The sequence below is a fragment of the Pipra filicauda genome, unplaced genomic scaffold, assembly GCF_003945595.2.
Source record: "Pipra filicauda isolate LSUMZ 115617 unplaced genomic scaffold, ASM394559v2 scaffold227_size1260479_pilon, whole genome shotgun sequence".
Classification (NCBI taxonomy): domain Eukaryota; kingdom Metazoa; phylum Chordata; class Aves; order Passeriformes; family Pipridae; genus Pipra; species Pipra filicauda.
In genome coordinates, this window is record NW_024104340.1 from 977,501 (window position 1) to 1,003,696 (window position 26,196).

At 39.0% G+C, this 26,196-nt stretch overlaps 1 protein-coding gene across 10 annotated transcripts in view; it reads right to left on the reverse strand.

Annotated features, from left to right (window-relative positions):
* The window catches only part of ZNF536 (zinc finger protein 536), a 344,508-nt gene that overhangs the window by 182,036 nt on the left and 136,276 nt on the right, over window positions 1-26,196 (reverse strand). For all 10 annotated transcript variants that reach the window (XM_039381484.1, XM_039381483.1, XM_039381485.1 and 7 more), the window contains one exon: window positions 1,157-3,328. In XM_039381484.1, coding sequence (XP_039237418.1) covers window positions 1,157-3,326 — 2,170 coding nt within the window. In that variant the 5' untranslated portion in view covers window positions 3,327-3,328. The remainder of the gene's footprint in view (window positions 1-1,156; window positions 3,329-26,196) is intronic.

The window sequence follows — 26,196 nt, forward strand, 5'->3', positions numbered from 1 at the left end:
ACTAAAATATTTATCGAAACTGGGGGGGGGGGGGAGTTGGAATAGAAAGAATTACCCTCAACAGCCTGCTACCAGCTCTTTAACAGTGGGCAATGTAATGCCTTAAGGTACCTCAAACTGTCTTTCATTTTCTAGACTTAATGGCTGATTGCAGAAATCAATGTTGCCATTAGTAACAGAGTATTTGTTATGGCATGATTTCCTCTGTTGTTAGGCTTGCAAAATGATTACAGTATTAGTGAGGTGCTTTCTTTATAAAGGGCTAAAGATATAACTTTCAATTTACTATCCATTAGTAAGTGACTTTGGAAATATACATGAGGCCAGAAATCTTACCTGTTATTACTTGCAGATTTTATTTCAGCAGTCATAGGCTAGTAACTTTAAAAATTGTACCAGGAAGCTCAATATTTTATAGACATCTCCAATGAAATATTATCTGCTTTGCTATTTATACACAGCAAGTTAACATGACATACAATGCAATTAAAATGTTTCAGTCCAATTTCTATTTTTCTTGTACTTTCAAATAGATGTGAATTAAGCAGAAGGCTTCATACATGTTAAAATCTGCACATAAGTTAAAAGATTGTCAAAAGGTTAGTCATTTGTATTTCTGACTCTCTTTTTAATCAGTCCAGTGGCCAGGTACAAGGACATCTCTCAGCTAAGCAAGTGACGTGGTTGTCAGAGTAGGGGCAATCAGAGAGGATAGCCAACACACCGTTTATTAACTACAGCTCAGAGGCATCTTTCCTCACCCTTTTACGTTGAGGACATGGAAAGATCTGCAGGAGAGGCACCGTGAATAAAAGAGGAGACAAAAAACACCTTCCAAAACCTGGAGGGAGAGGCCCTGGAAGCGACATTGCCATTGGTGGCTGTACAGACCCTGCACACTGCTGCCGGTGGGGTGGCAGAGGTGACAGCTGAAAGGCTGGAAAACCTGCCCTTGGAGAGGGAAAAGGGTGAGCCGAGAATTAACCTCGAAGGCATTGCGGGAACCCAAACACAGATGTTCTGGCAAATAACACCATGTCCCCGTGGACTGCTAGGAAACGACCTAACAAGAGAACACATAAACTCCTTTGCTGCTGTGATTTCAAATATAGCTATGAAGCTTTCAGTGCAGAGAGGGAAGGAGAAGTTATCATACCTGAAGAGGAGGGTGAGGAAGGATGTGGGCTGTCCTCCTGGGCACTCCCCGTCTGCGAGAGACCCCCACCTACTCCGCTTTCTTCAGTAATGTTAGAGGACCCTGGTGTTGTCGACCTGCTGACAGACTGAGACTCTTGATCACTGCCAGACCCACGTCGCTCATCGAGACTACCTTGAATTATTTCATCGTCTCCTTTCCTGTCTCTTTTGTGGACCCTGGAGTGAACGACCACTTGGTGGTATGTTCTAAAAACCCTTCCGCAGTCCGGGCATTCAGTTGGCTTTTCTTTTACGTTTCCATGACTTTGTAAGTTGTAATCGAGCCCCTGGTTCATACCATGTGACAAAAAATCTCTACTGCCTTCTAAAGGGTCTAGTTTGTTTGGCAAGTCTCTCTGATTGCCCATTTTAGTGCTGTGAACCAAATCAGCAGGCATTTTCTGCTTAGAGCCATCTGCTCCTACTAACACATACTCCCGCTTCTCCTTATCAAACATAACTCCAGCATTTGCCAAAGTGTCTTCATGGCTGCGCTGTATCTGCTGCTCTTTAGACAAAAAGCCATGTTCCATGGCCATTCCCCTTGCCATAAGCTGCCAGGCCTGATAGCTGTTTACTGGATCCATCTCTGCTGCTTTGGCGGCAGCTTGTAACCTTTCTATACAGCTGGATTTCAGAGGAGGCACCAGATTGAGACAGCCCAATAAAGAATGTTTATCCCCTTCAGCAATACTGTGGCCAATGCCAGAAATGGGTGAAAGGAGCTTCCCCAAAACTTCTTTCTCTTTCATGGGCATGTCTCCTTTGTTATAGATTTGATTTTGTTCACTTAAACTTGCTTTGTCAGGAGGAAGAAACCCACTCTGCAAACATGACAGATATCTTGAATACAAGTTTGCATGAGCTTCCTGGGACATGCTGCTGATGGAGACAGGTACTTCGGGATCATTAGGAGATTTGTTCTTTACAGATAACTTATTCAGGTGAACTTTCATGTGATTTTTAAGAAACCAAGGCTCTTTGAATCGCCTCCCACAGATCTGACAGCAGTGTTCAAAGGAATCCTTGTGCTTTCTCATGTGGCCTTTTAGGAACCAGGCTTGGCTAAACACTTGGCCACACACCTCGCAGCGAAACTCATTGGTGGATTGCTCCCCATTCCCGTTGGAGCCCTGGCCCTGCGCTGACTCTGCAGTTATGTGAGCCTTCTCCACGTGGCTAATCAGCTCCTCCTCCTGCGAGGCGGCAAAGTCACACAGGGTGCACTTGTAAGGCTTGTGCAGGATCCTTATGTGCCTGTCCAGCTCTTCTCTCTTCTTAAACTTGCCTTTGCAAAATGTGCATCTGAACCCAGCTGTCTGAGCAACAACTTCTTCCTGGACACTGACTGGTTTTGGAGAGGGAACAGGGTTTGAAATATCAGGTGTGCTGTGATTAGGCGGCACAGACAAGTTACAGTTTGCGAGCGGCATTGGCTGGGTGTGCTGCTGTGCCTTCACATCAGGTCGTGGCTGCAAGAGGCTGCTCTTCATCTGTTTGTCCCGAAGAATTGCTCTCTCCTCCAGTTCGTGTAAAAGCCTGTTTTCTTCTCGGACTCTTCCACGACCTTTGCCGAGGTTTCCAAGCTTATGAGTACGCAGGTGTATCTTCAGGTTGCCTTTCTGAGCTGCTCTGTGGTCACAGTAGGGACACTTAAATGGTTTCTCTCCAGTATGAGTTCGCATGTGTAGTGACAGGATGCTGTTAAATCGAAAGCGTTTCCCACAGAGGGGACACGGGTACTTTCTGTTTTTCCTGGCATCATCCTCTATGTCGCTCATCTGAGACATAATCCCCAGGTTCTGTCCATTTAAAAACTGCTGCAGATCCACACGCCCATTCAAACTGGTATCCACCTCTCTATTGAGCTGGTTTGCCAAGAGGGCCATCTGACTGCTGATGGGCTGGTTTGCTATGGACATGTGGCTTTTGTCTTCTAGCGGCACTGATGCCTTCTCCTCCGGATTCTGCCTGTTCTGGAGCTCCGGGAAGGCATGGCTGAGCTGGGAAGTGATCTGGTGCAGCTTCTGACTCATTGAATATTGCCCATTTAGTATGGTGCTGTTGAGATGGGCGTCAGCTTCTGGCACAGCTGAAGAAACACCAAGGCACAAACTAGCTTCTTCCATCTCTGAAAATCAGAAGATAGTTTAGATTCAGACTGTGAAAGAGTTACAAACATTGAATCACTGACGTGCAATTTGCGTTTTATGTTTCACCTACTCATAATAATGCAAAGGAATTAGTGTAAAAACAATTAAAAGTGTATTAAATGCCAACTGTGCTACACAATTTTGATCATACATGTACTTTCATCATTCTGCATGTTTACCAAGAACTATTAATTGCTATTTTAAAATATGCTACAATTTCAAAACCTAATTATTACAGAAGGGGCAAAGGTTTTTACCACCTCCCTTGTCCTTTTTCTTGTGAAACTGCACCTGTCTGCATTTCTAAATCTATAGAAAAAGAAATCTTATGCATCTCTCCCATTTTCATTAGAAAAGCCAGCAAAAAAAAAAAAAACCACCAAAATAGAAATCCATTTGTAACTTTCGGTTCCATTAACCATATTCAATATATTACACATTCTACAATGAGAAAGATAGTTTTATGATTTGACAAGAAACCGATGGTATGATATTTACTGGTGTACAATAAAACAAGATAATGTTTTGGGAAAAAATAAAGGACAAGCTTTAGAACAATAAAAGGGATTTTGCTTTAGTCAACAAAAAGTGCAGTAATATCTCATTAAGCTGATTAGTATGCTGCTTAGAAACAGTACTAGGTGCTGTAACACATGATTATAATCATAAAAATCCTTCAGTGTTTGCAAGTAAGCATTAACGAGGTATATTAAATTTTAAGGAGACTGCGACTAGCAGCTTTGTAAACCTCTGAGATTAAGATTTAACCCTTCTGTTACAAAACATTGTTATTTTGTCATTTTGAAACTGAGCCCATCAAAAGGCACATAAATTATCTTCTGCCAAGTCTTTCAATTCGTTGTTGAGAACCTTCAGATTTCTGTTCTTAGGAAAACTTGCCAGATTATAGAAGGAATATCTCTGTCCTTCGGCGGGTAAGACATGTGATTTAAGACACTTTGATTTGTTTTAAAGAGCTCTCTTATGGAACTAGATAAAACCAATTAAAATCTGGGGAAGGTGTTGTGGAAAGCCTCAACAAGTTTAAGAATTTTAATAACTTTCCTAATACACAGTAATGACTACAAATGGTACCTACACTACGTATATTGCAGAAAATTAGAATTCAAAGCTGTTTGCTAAACACAAGTGCTCTGTTCTGGTCTGCATAATTGTCCACAATAATCTATCCTTGCCACTTCTCTACTCCATACAGACATAATGTATCTATAAAAGTCTGTTTAAAATATAAAGTTTCACATAACTAACTCTCAAACTATATGATGCTATAAGGTTATATTAGAACATAATTAAGATTTTTGTTGTTCAGTGGAGTGATTTGACACTTAATTCACTCACAAAACTACTGAATTCTATATGTTATTAAAAAATTAATTTGATCAACCTTCTGTTTGGCTTTAGCCAAAAGCATTTATTCACTGCTCCTTCTAAAAAGGCTACAGGCATACTCCAGGTGGACATCATTCCTCACACAGATTCATAGTGGCCACTTGATAGACAATTCAAGGTCCAAATCTGGCACATACTTAAAATGCATGTAATTGTGCTCGTGAGAGTAGTCCAGAAGACTTCAAAGGGTGACTCTTGAAAGCAAAGTTCCACACGTGATTAAGTATTAGCAGGACCAGGGGTCTAAAAGAAAAAACCATGGGAGGTCCTTGAGAGGAAACCTATTTGGTCCTGACAGGATTGACTGGAGTTGTGACACAATGCAGATCTTGTAAGTAGAGGGAAGTGTATATTCATGTGTATTAAAGATGGATATGAGCTACACAATTTTGCTCAGACATAAAGCAGATCTTTTTCAAAATTTAACAGATTTAGGTCTCCTGTTGGGGATCCATCGTTGTCAATATTATTATTTATAAAAATATGAAAGAGATCAAGTTTAGAAAAGGACCACACTTAAGTTTAGCTTACAGTGTCTGATTTCCAAAGGCAGGGAAGCATAATCAAGCCAGGTGTTCACCCAAGGCCACGTAGCAAACAAAGAAAATTCTTAGTTGCTATGCAAGTTTTCTGTGCAGCAGACCACAATCATTCAAAATGTGAGTACACACAAACAATTTTTTTTAATTTTTGAAAGTTTGCTTAACTTTCAGAACAAAACAAATTGCATGTTCAAAAGGATTAACTAAACAACTTAAGAGTTGTCCTGCTTAGGTCTGTCATTGCCTGAAGTTGACTGAGAGTTTGAGTATCTGCCTACGCACTTCTTAAAAAAAAAAATAAGCAACAAATAACCTCCCAAAAAGCAACACAAGAAAAACCCCCAAACGAGAATCTACTTTCTGTCTGGATTCCACATAGCATGGGTGTTATTTCTCCCCACCATGCTTAAACAAGGCATGTTGGCAAACAAGAACACAAAAATTCAAGAAATGCATAGCATGTGCAGACACATACATACATTGAAGAGGGTCTAGAAAAGTCTTTGTGAATTGTCATTATTCTGTAACAGCTTGAAAAATGCAGTCTGAATTTCATTTTTTCAGTTGATCTCAGTAGGAACTGGTGCCTTTATGTGCTCAGAAAGGTTTGGGTAGTTAATTCTAGCATTTTATGCTCTATCGAAGTTTGGAAATGCTGAGAGATCCCAGTGGAATTTATTAATTCTGATGTTTAACCCTAAGCATCAGTTCAAATGTACAGTTATTTGGATTGGGGTGGGGAGTTATGGTTGAGATTTTTGTTATTCAGTGCCTCTTTTTCAAAGATAACTTTAATAAAGTAAGAACAGCAGTTGTAGCTGGAACCTGATAATTTCATCCAATTTTTCCTTTTTTCTATTTTCTGTCTTTCAAAAACGTACAGACACATATAATGTAGAATATAGACAGAATGAGTAAAAAAAATAATCAAGAAGAATACCAAATCCGTATTTTTTATTTAAAGACTAATAATTTTTATCAAGTCGGGTGAGCCTGAACCCCACACATTGATCTTCTGGCATAGGAAATTTTATATATTTTTGATTAAATATGCAGAAAGGTCAGCAAAGCCTCTGCTTAGTGAGCAGAGCTCTGAATGCTGCCCACTCCCATCAGCTGTGCAGTCTCTGGGATCCAGTTACCACAATCTCAAACACTACAGTTCTTCCATTAAACTGCATTCCCACCCTCACCTGCCCCAGCTCCTTGTAATCCTGTTCCTGCCTCTGAATTGTCTCCTCTTTTCCTCACTCCAACTCAATTTCATTGCAAAGTATAACCATGGCATTTAGAGTGAAATTCCTCCTCCTGCAATGCCAAGTTACTGCATTTCTGAACACAGGGAACCTGCTGCTGTTCAGCTGTCATGTAAATCACTCTTGGTACTCTTCAGGCCTCTCACAGCAAAACCTACCAAAATCTCATCTTGTATCCACATGAAAGACAGAAACATAACTCGTTCTCATCCATTATTCCACTATGAATTAAATAACTCATTCTAACTTGCCTAATTTCCCTTAAAAAGAATTAACAATTTCATTCTCCCCCTCTTTATCCATCATCCCTGTCTATATACATGACCAGACAGGGTTACACCAGGTGGGGTAAGGAGCTTTCATTCCCCACTGAGCCTCCTGCAGTTCATGGTACCCACCTCGGTGTCAAGGTGGTCATTGTACATCCTCTCCCCATGGCCTAGGACTGCTCTCCACAACACCCAGGAGGTGCAAGGGGGCTTCTGCATCACAGACATGCCCACGGCCTGCAGTCCTTCTGCCTCCCCATGGACTTCCCTACAGCCACAACCATCCTCCTCAGACTGGCCTGAAGTGCTATTTTACTGTATCCATTCTGCCTCAATAACCAAATGCCAAAAATACAACCAAAAAAAAAAAAAAAAAAAAAAAAAAAAAAAAAAAAAAAAAAAAAAAAAAAAAAAAAAAAAAAAAAAAAAAAAAAAAAAAAACCCAACCAAAAAAAACCAAACCAACAGACACCTGAATGGACTTCACTGAAATTTAGCTTTCAACAGATAATCAGTTTGTAATTTTGACAAAATAAATACTTTTGCGCACCATCTTACTTCATTATGACTTGCCCTTCTTGTTTGCCCAAGAATAAAAAATCTGGAAATGTCCATTTATAAGTGCTGCTGAGATGCTCCATAGAAGAAAAAGCATCTAGCTTTCAATTTTTAAATATATAGTCTATTACATTTTTTTTCATGATTCTGATATTTCCTATAAGGAAAGCACAGAATGTTTTGCCATCGCTCACACTGGGAACAGAAGCACAATGTTCTCAGTAGTTAACAAATGTTTACAAAATGAACTGCAAATCAAATTTGAGATCGTTAAGAAATTCAAAATATGTTTGTTGAAGTTTATGTAGTAAATTTCTGACCTTTAATTATCTCAAATGTTTTCTAAAGACAGCGTCCCTCAAGACATGGCACCGTACAGAGCGTGTTGGTATCAGGACTTGTTAGAGGCTGCCCTTCCTAACCTAAACAAACCCTCAGCTCTTGCCCAAGTGAGTTGCTCCGGCCAAAAAGTCCTGACCTCACCCTGCTACACACACAGGCTACAACCCAGCTGGTTCACACTGCTCAGGGCAGGGCAGGAGCACCCTCAGGGACCACCACACCAACCATCACCGTGCTGGGGTGTGTGGTTTCCCGTCCCTGTGAGGAGGGCACTCAGCTTATGAAATTCACAACGGGATACATATAATATAAAAATACTCTCTCATCTCCTACATGAAGGTACAGTGAGACATTCAAGTCCCTTTGATGATACTAATAGTTATTTTGATTTCGCTCACATTTTTGCCCTCAAGACTATTTCCTGTGATATCAATAACGAAAGTTCTGACTTTAGCCATTTCAATTGAACACACAGATTTTATTTAACTATTTGAAATGGATTACTGGAATTTAAAACCAATTATGACACCAGAAATGCCTGTCATCACAACTACATTAATGTAATACGAGAAGCTCAGCTTCCTCTTGCTGGAAACAGAGGGGAAAAAATATGGCAAATAGAATGAAAGAGTTTAAAGATAAATCTATGCCTACACACACATGTAAACATATGCAGGCACACGTATATCTGTATACAGACACATATGTGCAGACACACACCTGTTATCTTTGGAAACAGATGGACCAAATTCAGCTCTTATTTACACCTGTTCATTCCTGCTGGACACACACACTAAAGCTTTTCCCTCTTCACTGCTGTAGAGAAAACAGTCATTTTAAAACCACTGTTGTGCTGTTATTATAGCTTAGATTAGGTTAGTTAAAAGATTTACAGTTCAGTAAGCAAAGTAATGCTTTACAAGCTCACGTGTTTAAATGACAAGCTCGCTCTGGCCTTGATCCTCTAAGCAGTTAGAGCTACACACACTGTTACTTATGCTTTCAGAATATAGACCTGGTATTTATCTTTCCAGCTAGAAAAATTCACATATATCTACATTATCTTGTGGTCCATTGACAAATTCTAAATACTCCAATACAGAATGCTTCAGTTCTTAGCAACTCGTAAACAGGTATTGCTGAGAACCTTCAGAATATATATTGAATTTTTATTAAATATTGTTCTTATTGTTGCAGCTGAAACAGTTGAACTAAGGCTGTTATAAGCATAATACACTCCTGTTAAGAAATACAGAACACCAGACTACTGAACCCTTTCAGGGTCATTAAACAGCTGTAAACATTATTACAAAAATAAACCAGAGATTTCATGCTTACATTTTAGCCCAGAGCTTGGTGTGCTGAGCAAGTACATTTTTTTCATCTCTTACAATCAACGCTGGTGACATTTGGGCATCCAAACAAATTACATCACAAATATTACTGAGGTGGGTAGGATACTGAGCGGTTTATTTGCCAGATGATTAATATATAAACAGTAGGGCAGGATAGATGACCTATTCTTCTTTGACTGATTTGTAGGCAATACTAAGAGACATAGATGTAAATAGTTATATTTTAACAAAAACATGTGTGCACGGAAGGGGAGGCAAGGGATCAGCTGTATTTAATGCCACCAGGACAGAATTATCCAATCTGATAAAATGAAATAAACATTAGGCCAGATTCTATTCTCATTTTACTTATGTAAAATAGGGTATTTGCATCGAGTTCATAGGAGTTTTCCTTTTTTTTTTGCTTATGTAGGTGTCCTGTTCCTTGGGGTATAATATAATTATATTAGGGAAATGTATGGTTTCTGGAGTGTAACAATGTCTTTAAAAAAAAAAACAACAAAGAACAAACAAAAACAAACAAACAAACAAACAAACAAACAAAAAACCCCTCAACCACATTGGCCTATCGGTAATGTGTCCTATCTATTTGTTTTTATTTCAGTATTATTAAGGCCAGCTTGGTAATTTGTTTTTACCATTAGTCACTTTAGCACGTTTAAGTGTTGTAGTTACTACAAAGCATATGTACCTTCTGAAAACTAAAAGCTGTGTTGAAGCGCGAGTCGAGCGCAGTGCGCACAAACTCCTGGGTGATGTTGCACTGAGCAGCTCCTCCAGTCCCAGCTGGATCCTGGGGGTCAGGGCTGGAGCCTCCCAGGAACACCCATCTTCCAGCACCCAGCCGTGCGGGACCACGCAGGGGGGAGCCGGGAAGGCATTTGACAAAACTATAGCTGCTTTGTAGTGCTGATATTTAAACAAGCTGCTTATTGATTCCAAAACAAAGTGCTCCTTTACCAACAACAGAACCAACTCATTCCACAACAGTTTTTATGTCTTAAAGAAGGGTTAGCAGAGGGATTTTGAAGTTTCAAAAGTCATTAGCAGACAGAAAATTGTTTGCTGAGGCTCTACTGCTTTCACTCCGAGCGGGGAAGACAGTTGCTTTCTAAAATACCTGTTACATCTGTGGGGTACTTTCTAGTTAGCACAGCGCTTGGGGCTGATAACTGATCACTAGAAGATAAATCCCTAGAACAGCCTTTGGTTGGTAGCACCCATGGAGTGGAGGACTGTGAACTGTCTGTGATCACAATCTAGGAAGATGAGCAGAGAGGAGAGGAGAGGTCATTTATAAATCTCACTCACAGATTAGAACAGAAAGATTAGAAGAATGCAGACAAGCTGTTTGATTTATTGCTACTTTGCATGTGACTTAGCAAAATCTGTTTTCCTTCTTATTTATTCTATTTCACTTGCATATACTTAAGAAGTCAGATCCAAAGAAGAGAAAGATAAATAATTGGTACTGAAAGTTCAGTAGATTAAAAAAAAAAAAAAATCCTGACTTTTTTTTTCCAGGCACTGGTTGCATCTGGGATCATTATTTTTTAGCTTATAAACATTGATTCTCATTCTATTTTATTTTATTTTTTTCCTAGTGATCTCCTGATGATAAAAGTAAGATAAGAGTGATACCAAAATTCAAATTGGAGTCTTATTTGGGGAATGCTTCATTAAACTAAAGCTGCCGTTACTTTAGAAACAGCATTTTTAACAGTAAATTTGTTATTTTCATGTAATTTGGAATGTATACAACTGATTAAACCCTCTCCAATTTGATCAATCTCCTGTAGCTCCTATCTGATCATTCACTTTAATTAATCTAACTGGCATACATCAGACTGAAGAAACCTTAAAATTAAGCTTTTAACGATCCACTTTACCATCACACAGTACAAATAAAATAATAAAATGCCTGGAAGACTTTGCAAAGCATATTTATGGTTTCATTTTTTTCATTTTTACAGCATGAAATGGGGTCTGAATCTCCTATTCTTATCTGAGGACACTGCACTGCGCTGGAAGTCTATAATACTCTAACCCATTATATAATATTAAAAGAAACATAATGTTGACCCTATTAATCCTGCATTCCTCACACAGGCAAGTTCCAGATACAAGGCAGAGCATTTGAGCTGGGTGAGGACAGGAGGATCAAGCCCTCTGAACCAATTACAAAGAGATCAAGCAAGAAGAGTTAAGACCACAGAACTCAAAGCAGAGTTTGAAACAATTTAAATCCAAAACTATAATGCTGGGTTGATGATTTTATTTTCATTTCACAAAGGCTTAGACTTAGATTTTGTGCACAACTAAATATAATATCAAATGCACATATGTCCCAAAGATCAAAGTATGATTGACTGAAATATTCAAATGTGATAGCCCAGAGAGATTTTGTTCACAAGGGCACCTGTCAGAAGCATAAGCTTGGATACAAATCATCAAATAAGTATGTAAAATCATTACTAAAACCCAGGCATGCAATCAGATAGTCAGTTGTCTGAAACTGCTGGACTGTAGCCAGCACAGTGGCTCAACAGACTAATGCTTTGGTCTTTGCAGATCCTCAGGGCCCTAGTTCAGTTCCTCCTGCTACTGGTCAGGTCAACTGTCTGTACCTAGTGTTGACTTTCCTGGCACTTAATGCTAGGAGCAAAGAAAAAAACCCCGAGTCCATAAGTTCCCTTTGACCTGAGCCACAGAAACATCTGCTGGTTGAGTCATGAACTGCTTGTTGGCCAAGTTTAACAGTAACCGATCCTGTTGCGGATCAGCTCTCTCAGCAGTAGGTGTCACTGCAATAAATAGATGGATTTCAAGGGACAAAGACACACACTTACCAGTGAAAATGCATAAACAGAACATCCCTGAATAAAGAGAGTTTCAAAAAGATGTATATGGTCCAATTAGAGTTTTCCTTAAACTTTATGCAAAATGAGAAATTAAATTGCACGAGTGGGATTGCCAACAATAACAACAACGTAATTCTGTCCTTCAGTCCTGTGTCACAGAGATCCTTTAATTCACATTAACCATCTCCCTGCAATCCCAGGTCTATTAGGTAAAGACTGTTACCATTAAACCTTAAAGAAAAAAAAGCTCTCTAACAAATTAAGTAATTTTCTCTAGTGGAACAAAAGACCTAGTTATATGGAAAGGCACTGCACACTCAACTGTAGCTGTAGGACTTAAAGACCACAAGGTTAGCCTATTTTTTGTTAAACCAGAGTCCATATCCAACCCTATCTGCACACAGAACAAGGAACCAGAGAATACTTATAACAGCTTGAGAGGCGGGGTGGGGGGAAAGATGTCTTAAGTATACATTTAATTAATAGAATGCATATTTTGAAAAAGCAGTAACCAATTTATATTTGAAACAGAAATATTTAGTGTGCCAAATAATATCACAGAGATGTCAGCCAAGTCTACACCGTATTTGGTTTCATTATCACAAAATGGTTTGTAGGATAATTAAGGCTGCTCCAAATTGCATACTATTGAGTTAGACTGTAGACAAAACAATGCATCACCAAGCATATGGGCTACCTGTGATGACATCAACACAGAAACTACGTGCCTAAGGAAATGTTTTAAGGAAAAAGAAAGATTAATATATTAAACCTTGCATAACCTGTTGCACATGAAAGAGAACATATGTGACAGTACATACTCTCAAATGCATATATAATACAACTGCATTTATTTTATTTCCAATGATATTGAACTGGGAAGAAAGGAGAGGAAAGAATATAGAGATAACTAAAAAATAAATTATTCCATTCTTCAAGGTCACTATATTTAAGAGAAACCAACATCAAAAAAGAAGTTCCCTCCATGAAAAGCATAAAGGGCCACACTAGAAATGTGGAAAGGTTTAAGTTCCTCCTTCCCATCAGCATTCAACATCCCCAGCAGTTACTTCCACCAGCTCATACATGGTATTCTCTAAATGCCCCCAGCATTGTGGATCATCAAAGCATACTGTGATCAATGCAATCAGAGAAGAGGCTTAGACATTTTCTGAATATTTCTCTGATGGGCACAGAAACAATCAACATTTCAATATAACGTAGATGGAAACAGGTAAAAACTCAGAAGTAGCTTGCCCAATTTCAGTGCTCCCAAAGGCCAGAAAAGGACCAAGTTTTTCAGAATTTCAGCACTGTAGAAATGAGTATCCCTAACGGATCATTTCCACATCTCATCTAGGAAAAAAGCTTGCCATGTATCTTGACTTAAATAGATGGCTCATCCTCTGTAAAGAAGCCAGGAACAGCATCCAGAACTCTTGACTCCCATTGCTTAGTCCAGTATGCCAGATAGCTTTCTTTTATCAAACATAATTGACTGCTGAAAAGACTGAGGTTTTTAACTCATGACAAACCTGTCAGCATAAAACTTTTTGGTTAAAATATTACAGATAGTTATTTTGGTTTTTAATAACTGAGATTCTTGGATCTTAAACCCTTCTACCTTCAATTTCTGTCTTCTCTCTTTCCTCAACCCAACTGATTTATTTTTCCTCTCCCTATAACACATGGACTTGGTGACAAAAAGAAAATACATAATGATCATAATGACTCTTAGATACAAGTGGTTTCGATGAGTTATTTTTAATACTAATTTCCAGGAGAAAAAGGATAATGGTGAGAAAGGCTCAGTTTCAGTGGTATAAGATGGAGTAAAAGATGCAGCTGAAATAGATAGGGATGCTGGGAGGCAGGTGGATGCAGGAAAAATAGAGCAAACATTGCTCAGAAAGCTCCTTGTGTTTGTGGTCTCCCAAGAAGTAGAAACTTCTTGCAGAATTAAGAGGAAAAAGACAGATGAGGAAACACAACACAAAATTAGACTAGGGATAGAAAAAATGTACTTCATGATCACTCAAGAAAAATGAAACACTAGAAAACAAAATCTCTTTTATCCTTTGGTGTTCTGGTCTGCACGTACTCTTACTGATATATTACAGCTGCTGTCATTTAACTTTTTAATTGATCACTGTCAGGAACACAAGAGCAGAGCTGGTAACTCTAGGACCACCTCGTACCTCCTAAACTGCTTTCCCACTGAGACAAGTGGCTCAGATTTACAAGGGTGTGGTTACCAGTCACTGCACCCTCAGTCACCCCCAGTTTGATTCTTCAGCTGCTACAATCAGACTGACCCCAGGGTCAGAAAATCTTCAGAAAATATACTCTTTTTTAGATTTCATTTTAGAGAAAAAAAAAAAAATCTATGTACAGTGCTGCTAATCACACTGCTCTTTTGGATGGAGGAAAACAACCCCAAACAGGAATGCCTATACCAAATGATTTGGGGTATTTCCCTGTATTTTCCCACTTGCTTTTAAAATTCTCTCTACCTGTTGGAATGATATTTTTCTGCCTCACAATAACCCTGCCTTTTCCTCTGAACAATGGTGCAAAACAGTTGTAATTGTTCTGCAAGTATGCCAAGGAAATAAAAATGGTGTTACCACAAGTGACCAGAAAAAAGGGCCCCATCTTTGCCGGCGAGAGCACAGATGCAGAGGTACAGTCTGTGAAGGGAACAGAGCATCTCCTCCTCCCTTTGCACTGCAGGATAGGGGACAGGAAAGGGAATGGCTACGTAGTGCACATATCCAAGGAAGCAGAGATGTGAGCACTGATTATGGTAAAACAAGACATACATTTAAGTGCAACAGCATCATGACCTTCAGGATCCCAACAAGCAGAGCACCGACTGCTGTTTGGGCACCCTTGTTTTATCTGGGCACAATAGCTTTGATCATTAATAAAAAGGGCACTGAAAACTTGGCAGGCACATAGCAGATAGATAAATAGGGGGGAGGAGGAATGCCATAAAAATACAATAACATATTTCAAAGCTATCTGCAGGATAAAAATCCTTTAAATAATTTTGATGTTAATTGCAACATTCCAGGCCCTTGGCTGAATAAGACGACCTATCGTGGTGATAGGAGAGTGGCAACAAAGCTGACAAAGAAAGTCTGATAAATGCAATCACAGGATGACAGACTCTGGCAAGTTCAATTACTGTTGCAAAGTCAGGTGGGAGATGGACTCTGCTAACTGTAATATATCCTTAGCAGCCAGCTCTGGCCACGTACAGCTCTGACCAAACTCCTTCGAGTGACTGACAGGATCCCAGGAGGCTTCAGTCCTGTGGCAGGCTGGGAGCAGCTACAGTTGTTAGAAGGACCAGGGACTAATGGGGAGTCCTTTACTGCCAGAGTTTTTGATGCAACATGCAAATAAACATAAGGAACTCTCAGTGAAACTATTTCAAGCTTCTAGAGTAGTCTGTGCAAACGAGCAGTTTGCGCTCACTTTCTCCAGCTCATCTAAAACTTCAGTCAATGTTAACTTACGCTGCTGCAAACCTGTGTGAATCCAGGCAATTTCAACAAAATAAAAATCCAGGGAGAAGGAGGGGGAAAGATTTGGTGGTTCAGTTTCAAGGACCTGGCCATGGGAGGCAGTGAGTGGGCTCCCACTACTTGCGATAGGACATCAGAGGGTTCCTCATCATTTAGGACTGAACATCAAATGCCCCAAAGCCGAGGGCATTGAGTTCCAACACCAAACCCCTGCTCAGAGAATTATATTGTTTCGTTGCCCAAGCAGAAACTCTCTCGTGTTTCTGATTTCCAGCACCCTGTGCCTACTCGTATGAATATAGAGATTGTTAACTCTCTCTTTCTAATTAAAAGGATTTTCATCTCCTTAGTTTTCTACTTCAGAAAAGACCAACTATTCCTGTGTGATGTGAGTAAGCAAGAAGTAGATGTATACAGCAAATTGTGGCTTCTCATACTTCAGTGCAAAATTATCTAAGGATTTAAGTAATGCTTAATCAAAGTATCAGGCTTCCCTGCAGTTTCCTTTTCTTTTTTCTTTTTTTTTTTTTTAAAGTCACAAAAAAAGAAGTATTTCCTCAATTTTTTGGTTGTTGACTTTTATTTTCCTAGTGACTCTTTTAGGAAAAGAACACACTCACTGTGTTCTTAAACAACTTCTTTGTTCTCTTTCTGGATTTTCCAAAAATATTGTAAAATGACAATGGTATAAAAATTATACTGTAAAAAACGTAAGTACTGTGAATGAGCAGAGTTATTCATTTATATCCCTAGCTTATGAAATGCCCGTATCACATATCCTTTATCCAACAGCAGACTCTTTTAGCTTCAATCACAAGAGCTAACAATATGTTATTGATATGATTTCAGGAAACTGTCAGCAGGCAGCTTCACTTTCAGCTCCTCAGCTCTGGTGAGCATACGCACAAAACGTACCTGTGCCTCTCCTGCATGAAAGCTGGCAGCACTGGGCACATTCCTGTCAGCTGTCACAGCAGAATAGAGAAATGTAAACAGGTCTTCCTCTCAAAATGCAGCCTCATACTCCTTACACAGCAAAAACCCGCTACTGGTTTCACTGGGAGTTTTAAGCAGCACCAGAAGCCCGTGTCAGAGCACTGAGGTGCAGCTCATCACTCCCTGCAAAAAGCTGGAGGAAGGAGCAGCTGGGCAGGTAACCCAAGGCACTGCTGTGGGCCCTCATCCTTCTTGTCCCATGCCCACCTTCTCCCCAGCAGCCAGACCTCCTCCCTCAGCTGGTCTTTCACGCTGCTGCAAACGAGTTTCCACCTTCCACCCGTGCCCTCCAATTCTGTTCAACACAAAATCAATGGGAAGACTAGTGAAGAGGGGGGTAACTGGGTTTCTGCCCTGCCAGGAAGCAGAGTGGGTTAAATGATGCCTGAAGCTTCGTATGCCCCAAGCCAGGTCTGCAGAAGCAGTTGGAGCCTGACTCCTATAACTGGGGTCAAATTCAGGACTCCCCTTGTGTTTGTGCACCTGAACCTTTGGGCTGCCTTGGGAGAAGGGGTGCAATCCAAATGAGAGGTGAGGCTCTTCTGTAAAGATACAAACTTCTTCTTTTTCAGCCACTGCTGCTTGAAGGAAAAATAAAGTTAGCCCAGTATTTTCAAGTTTTATATTTATGTCTTGTTATATTTCAAGAGCTGAAGAATAATCGCAAATGCCAGAAGCCAGAACAGGTAAGCTAAAAGTGCACCTCTTCCTACTCTAGAAAACCAGGGGCTTTAAAACTAGTTTTCATATTGGCTTATGAGCTTTAATAATAAAAGAATAGGTTGTACTATTAAATGGGGGTCATTTTTTTAGTCTGACAAAGAGCAATAACAGGCTGCTGCAGGAGTTAGCACAGTTTTGGTGGGGTTTTTATCCTCCAAATGATCAGAGAAAGTACTGTACTTTCAGGATGTGCCTCACTTGCTCTTAAAAGGGTAAAACAAATATTCTTCTAGCTATTCTAAGCCTGCCATATAAGTATTATGCTGTTACAGATTTCAAAAGGTTAGCTTCAATGAACCTGACATCAGTATAACCCAAAATAACCCATTCAAGAGAAAAGTAAGAAATAATTGCTGTTTTCTCTTTTTTTTTCCTCAGCTATATTGCTATAATGATTTTGCATAACAGATTGAACAAAGTGCTGTTGTGACAGGTGGTAGAATTCAGCTAGTAAGCACAGAGACAGGGTTCAATTTAGTTTGTGAATCCTTTAATTGTTGTGCAGCTAATTAAAGAAGGTTCTTTACACTCGCAAGTGTTTACCGTTGCTAGTATGCATACATGAAAAATTAAATTGTGCCTTCAAGGGCTGAGAACTATAGAAAAATCATAGCTGATTCTGCAACATGCTTACCAGCTCAAAATAGCTGCTTTTCACAATTGGAATTTGTAAAACTTTTTGCTAAGCAAATATAGAGCTAATTAGAAGTGTTCGTTGGACCAATTAACATTTAAATAAATAAGCCATATTGCACATTTCACAGTCTTTATTTAATGATGCTTCTTAACTCTTTGGAAAGATTCCTTTAAGTACAAATAAGTTGTCATAAAAATGAAAGACAAAAATAACACCATAACAGTATATTCTATGCTTTTTTCTTTTTGCCTTGAAGTCTTTTCTAAAACTCTGTACCTGTTACTGGGGAAGGGGGGGGTACACAAATCTGGTTCCTTCTTTCATCTTGTCAAGTTACCTTTCCACCCTTTTGAATGCAAACAGAAAAACATATTTGATTACTATTTAAAGTGTTATGATAGCTCTGTTTGTTTTGCCCCATGGAACAGAATCTGTTTTAGACAAAAATTCTTACTTTTATCTCATAAAATGGCCATTCCAACCAAAAAAAAGAAGGGTGTTCTCAGAAGAAATTGCTCTTAGAGCAAGGAAAACAGCAGTTTGAAAGTTGCAAATAAAAACAGCAAAGTGAAAGAAAAAAATAAATCTGTTTTTCAGGCCTGCTGTGAACATTCCCATAGCAAACCCAGCGCTGTTGTTATACCTAACCCCAGGGCCACAATTGCCTGTCTCTTCGGGGTCAAGTGATATTTTGCTTTCAAAACAACTGTCTTTTAATTTAGCAGTCCCTTTCAATCAATAAGACCCCTTCAGTCTGCGTTGAACACACATTTTCTCTCTCTCTGTCAACCTCCAAACCTCTACCTAACACAAAGGTTACATTAAAAACAGGGGGAAGGCTTCTTGCTACTTTTTTCCAAGGTGCATGGCACTACCTTGTAATCATACTAAGAGCTAACATGGAAGGACTCGTTGTTGACCTTGGCTTTCAGCACAGAAAACCAAATTAACAAGGACCAATTAACATTTAAACAAATAAGGAAGATTAACAAAGAATACTCTGCATACCAGGAGAGTAAAATAAACTAAAGAGTACAGCATCTCCCTCAATCAGCATGAATGAAATTCTCCAGGAAGGACTCAAGCCCATCAGTGCATGGAAGCACAGGCTGCTCTTTCCTGTACTGGCAAGGCCTGCTGAGCTCCAAAGGGGATGGGGCCACGTGTGAGATGGCAAAGCCTTGGAAAAATGATCAAAGACCCCACAGTCCTGAATGATATTCTCATGGAAGGGAAGGTGCTGCTCCCGAGCCCGTTGGTGTTTGGGATTTCCTCCCCCGACTGCTGTGCCACAGGGAGCTCAGGGCTTGGAGCTCAGGGCTGACCAGCAACAAGGATGGACACCTCTCACAAGGACTGTGAGCATGTGATACTTCTGATTACATTTTCAGTCAGAAAGGCATGTTTGGTTTGGGGTTCTTTTAGATGCAGTAAATTCTGGTTAAAGGCAAAGAGAAGAAAAAGTGGCTTGGAATGGACATTTTAAAACATATATTGGGGAAGTCCCTGGAGACTGGAAATTCATGTTTTAAAGTGTCCATTTCATTACACTCAACCTGAAGGCTCCAACCTAAATTTTTATGCTAATTAAGTAATTGTTCTGAGTATTGAGTCGTAAAATACATGTATGAAGTTCTCGGTTCTCAGAACCTTCATGGTTTAGAGTCTCTACTCAACTTTAATTTCATGTACTTCAACCTTTCTTTGGGGGGAGGAGTAAGGGCACACAGGTACCTGAAGCTGTAACCTGGAGGTAGTTGTAGGGACTCCCTGTGGCGTAAAATCAGATGATGCTGCATGAGGCAGGATGAAAATTAATTGAACTCATTGCCTTCACCTTCCCTGCCTCTCACTCTTCCTTCAGGTAAATCTCCAAAAACGACTTTAAGTTGGCAAAATTTCTCCACCATTAACCTAACAGAACAATTAAATCCCCCACTTACTAATCACCTGCAAAGCCTGTCTCTTAAAAGGAAGCTCCTCCTATACGAAGGTTATGAATAATTCTCAGAAGGTTACAATATGATCTATCATTTTAAGTATTTGGATCTGGAGTACTGGTTCAGACCTCTAACTGACAGCCACCTTTATGAATAGTTAAGAGTTCACAGAGATGATTATCATGTACTATTTAAATATGTATAAAGGACAAAGATAATAACAATACTTTGCACTTTAATAGAAGCTTCTGTCTGAAATTCTCAAAGGAGAGTGAAGTCCTCACAAATGCACACTCTGACCTGCACAGTTGGTCACTGCTATTATTCTCAGGAATCTGGTAGGCTGTTATTGTTAGATTTCTCAAAAATGATAGTGTCTGGCTTGATTTATGGAGGAACTGAAGCCTTACTAAATGGGCAACTCAAAGTGAATCGCCACTGTAGGAGTGTTGACCGGTGCCTTGTGCCGAGGCAGGAGGCAGCGTGGGACACTGCAGGGAGCTCTGCAGATCCTTGGCCCCTGTTCTCCTGGTCGAGGAGGAGAATCCTCCTCATTGCCAGGATGAACCACCACTGACTGACCAGCACATTGTCCAACTGGGAGAAAAGCATCTCCTGCTGCTGTTCAGGAATAAGCCCTTCTGTAGTCACAAAAATAATTTTAGATTTTTTTTTTTTCCCCAGTACTAAACATAATAAAGCGAAGGTGGACTCCACTTGAGAGCCAAACTTTTTTGCATGAAGAAAACTTCTCTGCATTTCATTAAAAATACAGTAGTTTTTATATTTTAAAATAAATAAATAAATAAATAAATAGATAGATAAATAAAATAAAGTCATCTATTTATAAATCCCCTGTGTTGATAAAGTTAACCTCTCATGCCTTCTGATCAAGAGGCTGGAAGAAAGCGGCTCCTCTCTCTACTATCCCATAAAGTACAGAAGGCAGATTTGATCCTGCTCATTCATATCTTCCAAAGAAAATATGAACAGAGCTAACAAATTCAAACAGAAGTGCAGAAAACAGAAAGCCCAAATATCATTACCAATCTCATGCAACTATAAAGTCTGAAATGCTGCTAAAAAGTTGGTTGTGTTTGAAATCTAGACCTGGACAATTTGAACTTATGCAAATGGCATTTGTGCAGCACTGGAACCAAAGGTCCTCCTGACCTTAAGGGCATATTTACAGAAGAGTCAACTGATCTTGAATAATTCCACTAATGTATTAGGAAAACATAATTTACTTCCAACATTACTAATGTTTATTATACAACTTTGTTTCTTAAACAAGTAAATTTCTTAACCAACTATGAAAAAAGCAAAGGAAAAAAAGAGTCAGATATGTCCCAAAGTACCCAAGTTTTCCGGCTTCCTTTTACAATACTAGTTTTGATTCAACATTTTTTAAAAATTCTCACGAGTGTCAGAGAAGCACAAATTACTTTCAGGTCTCTTGCAAAACTTGTGACAAATATAACAAAGAGAGAGAAAAAGAGAAATGAGGAAAACGTATTTTAATGTGATTGTTTTCAAATACCTGACCTAAGTGGAAATGAAATGATATCATGAAATCCCTCTGGAACAGACAACTTCTTTTGAAAAATAAATGCAGTAATGGAGGGAATGGGACCAGCTTTGTCCTCTGGACACTTTGTCCTGTAAGATTGTCTGCATTCACTCCCACTTTTATGTCTAAAAACCTGCTCAACACAATTTCCATACTAGCACTGTAGTCAGTCTCAATTTTTTGTGGGTTTTTTGCTTGTTTTTTTTTGTTTGTTTGTTTGATTTGGGGTTGTTTTGTTTGTTTGTTTTTAATTTTAGCTCAATTCATTAAATCAGAATGATAAAGTTACTGAAATAACACCCCAAGCCTCTGGCTGCACTACTGCTATCACAATGGAGCTCTGATCTCATTCAAGCTCCTATAGCTAATAACAAACAGCAAGAGACTGAATTCCCTCAACTCAAATACAACCATCTAAAGTCAAGTTAAATTCAGCATAGTGTTCACAGATTCAGAAGATCAGAAAATTGGTTCACAACAACTTATCACAGAGAAACATGTTAGCACAAGTTAACTGATTCACAGTAATTTTTAGTGTACATGCTCTTGGCAAATGTGATGTAAACTCAGTACAGCTTTCAGTGAAAGACATATTTCACTGGTTTCATTAGGGCTAAACTAATACACTGCTTCTCACGTGCTGGGAGGCAGGAACTACTGCAGAGACAGATGCAACAGCTGACAGTTGGTGATCTGGGTGTGGGATCAGTATTTATTGCTAGGTTTTGTGGTCTTTTGCCAGGGTTAAGAAAATCAGATATTTCAAACTGTAACTTGTTTCACCAGATTTTCATTAAAACACCTGTGTTACATTTTTCATGGAAAGCTGCAAGACTGTTCCCTAGGGACTATTTGCCGTGGAAGTCCCACTGAACATGCAACAGGATATGGGCTGGCAAAAATTTATGAAAAAATCACAGAGCAAATAAGCTCCATGATATGCAGAGATATCAAGAATTAAAGCAGCGGGAGATGCAAATTTTAAAAAATATACTTGGTGGGTCCAATCCAAAACCAACTTTGTGACAAATCATTCCAGTAATCTTCATGAATTTTTGTTCTAACTCATGCTGAATCAGTGACAAACACTTATATCCATATATGGAACCAAGGGTGGAACTTGAATCCACAGAGATGTGAACCTTATTGTTGCAAATGATGACCACATATACAGGAAAATATTTAATTTACCCATATCCTTTATCTTTCCTTCCAGTCTTTAACACAGAACACAAAAATCAAGGTGGGCATTTACAGTTAAGCATTTTTTCCCTGCAAAATTACCTTCAATAACTGAAAACAATCTGAATTAAAAACAAACAACATTGTACTGTAAAGTATTACTCACAAAACGTTTTAAAGAAAAAAATTCACCCCCATGTAATTTCACTATAAGCTACACACCATTTAACTACAGAAACACACTGTTCTAGGGTTTCTCTTTCTTAGTGTAACAGATTGGTAAGGTTTTCACCCTTGGTTTTCCTGCTCAAAAATATCACTCTAGTACTACTGAGTAGCAATGGAGCATGAAGCTGGAATACAGGGAGAACAGGGAGTCCTGCCTTACACATAACTGACTGGCTATATAAGGTTTCATGAATGAAAATAAACCTAAAAATTCAAATGGAAAAGATATCCCTCGGAGCTTCCACTTCTTCATGCATAATTTCACTGACAGTGGAATGCTCTTCCACTGGTGACACTGCCACCATCAACCCAGTGCACTTTGGGATACATCAGTACAGCAGAAAGGAGTCGATTAGAGGATGCAGAGAAGAAACAGTAACAAAACAACAATGCACTGGAATTACTCCTAATCATAATTATTTCCCTCTTTCTTTTTTTAGAGACTAAAACCCGTATTGAAAAATCTTTAGCTTTGATTTGCTGTGTACAGCAAGCAAGTATTGGGTTCAGATTGATGTATGTTTGTGCTGCAGGTAAGGATGCAGGGCAGGGAGCAGGTACAATGCTCTGTGCACACAGGAGGGGACACACTCAACAGAATCTTTTCTCTGCACAGACAGTGCACTGGCTCAAAGCAAGAATCCACATATGACAGTGAAACTCTGCTCTGGCTAATTTTAAGATTTCCAGACTTGACATAGTAAACGTACTAAATACTTTTGTTCAGCTGTGGCCATGTTTACTGAAATCACAAACTATATAATAATGCGGAGTAACATGTGCAAAGTGAACATAACCCACGTTTATTTTATAACTCGGTCTGCAGTCAGGTTTGCATGTTCCCTGAATGAAGGAAAAATATGTGGGAAGCTTAGATCCAGAAGTTTACACCAGAAATAACAACAAAAAAAAAATCACTTCAGCAGAAATGTTTGTAAACAAAACGTCTGCATTTTTCCTTTATGTTAATTATTAATTTCATGAAGCAAATGCAATGATCACAATCAAAAAATAAGTACATGGTTTCCCAAAAAAAGTTCCCATAACAATCCCTATTTATCATCTCCTTTCAACATTATCATCCAGCCTTTTACTTATATGATCTTCTATGGCAATCACTTGACAGCTGCTATATTTCCTGAACAACATTTTCCCTCCTGGGGATCATACACCTTTGGGATACCTAAGAGGCTTTTCCATAGATCAAGAGGTATCAATTCACTTGGAAGATCTCCTACGCAGGAAGGAAGACAGTTGAATAAGCATTTGCATGAAAAGTTTTTGGAATAACCAAGCAGAATGCACACAATGGCCACACTAATGTTGCTACTGTATCCTCAGTGGTTATTCACTGATTTCCACACCATAGTTTTGCACAAAATTTATGAGATTTAATCAAACATAAGCATGGGCTGAAATACCTTCTTAAATTAAGACTGCAAAATATCAGCACTGCTTGTGAGAGATGTCACTAACCAGAAAGGCCATGGGGTTTATTTTTCTATCATATTTAATGTTTCTGTAAGGCAGAGAATTGGTGATCATTGGTACCTTATAAACCACTAATTGCAACAAGTAAGTTTCAACAACTAAAGAGAGAATCAAAGTGAATTTTCAAGCAGGAAACATGCAAGTTTGTTCAATACTGCTGAAATTTCAAGCAGATGCAGAGTCAATTTGCAGGTACAGACCAACAGATAAGGAAAATGTAACTTGTACACAAACACTGCTAGTATTGGCTGGAGCCATTTCTCTGCCAGAAAATGGCAGAAAATGGTCTGGTACATCATATGACTTGCACTTTCTAGTTTTATTCTAGGCATTTTTTAGGACACGATCTCTCTCACCTATTTGTAGCTGTTCCAGTATCTCATCTACCTAAATTAGACACCCATTTTTAAAGAAAATTAAGTCCTTTCAAGATCCCTATGCCTTTTCTGTGAGAAGCAACAGAGATAAGCCAACTTTTAGACCATATTCCCTTACCTCGTGCAGGAAAAATAGCATTCCATAATCCAAATTATTCTATTTCACCAAAGGGCAGCTGGCATCTCCACTGCTGCACTGCTGCATCATGAGCACTGTCTTCAAAATCATATTTTACAGGAATCAAGACTAAATTGTTACTTACAAGGTTCATTTTGTAATGACATTAATTAATGGACTGCACATGGAAGCGAGTTGGGAAATACTGTGAATTTTGTGCATTATTCTGTTGGCAAGTGCATCATTCTAGTAATTAATGTTGACATCTTTTTAAAATGCATTAAGCAATATAGACAACATATACTCTGTCCAGTTTTTTTCTTTTTTTTTTTTTTTTTTTTTTTTTTTTTTTGGTGGGGGTGGGGTGAGGAATACAGAGAGATTTTCCCATCTCTGAGCACTAATACTGCAGTCGTGTCCTCCATTGCCTGTCTTGGTAAAAGGTGCATTTTAGGTACAGTTCTGGACTTTGAAGACATTTTGGAGAATCCTGCATTCTCACAGACTGCCAGAGCTGTAGAGATTCAACAATTCTTAGTGTAGAGACTGAAGTAACATTCTTAGTGAACCATTCCTTTAAGAATACCTATTAAAGAGTCATTTCCTTCCCTATAGATTTCATATAGAAAAGCAACTCACCATTGTGTTCAGACAGATATCAGTTCCCTTTCTCTTCCTCCCTCCCTCTCATACCTAACCAAATAGCTGCTCTCTCCTGTTTCCCCAATAAAGTGCATCCCTCTTTCCATAGGAATAGAAAGATGTGAAAAGGGGAGGAGGTAGTAGTTTACCTCAGTAAGGTAAACCCATGAACTTTTTTCATCACCCTGGCCAGCAGGAACTGAGAAGCTGAGAAATACCAGTTATGTCTTTGAAAAAGAAATTCCAAGAATCTCTTTCTCATTCTCTACAAGTCTAAGCACCTTAATTCTAAGGTTCTAGATACGTAGGAAGTTAGTGCCCTTCATGACTCAAAGCTATGGCATTTTTTTAGATGTTTATTGACCTGTTTATTATTATCTGTTTATTGAACTGTTTTCCATGAATCTGTCTAATCCCTTCCTGAGCCTGCTGATGCTGTCTGCCTCTACTAATTCCCTTGGCAGTAAGTTCCAGAAGTTCACTACTCACTGTGTCAGGAATTATTTCCTTTTATCTGTTTTAAACTGATCTGCCACTTCTACTGGATGTTCTAGCTACAGTTTTTGGGGAGTTTTGGGGAAAAAAAGAAAGGGTGTGATGGTTCTGGAAATGATTTTGATAGAATTTTATGCTTGCTCTCCATTTTTTCCAAGGGAAATGTAATAGTGTCCAAAAAAAAGCTACAACACAACTCAGAGTGTAAGATCCCACCACAATAGAACAAGATGAGGTGAGCAGCCTCACTAATGTAGATTTGCCAACACAAGTCTACAGAATTCTATAATCTAGTCCTTGATGATGGAAAGACAATCTAAC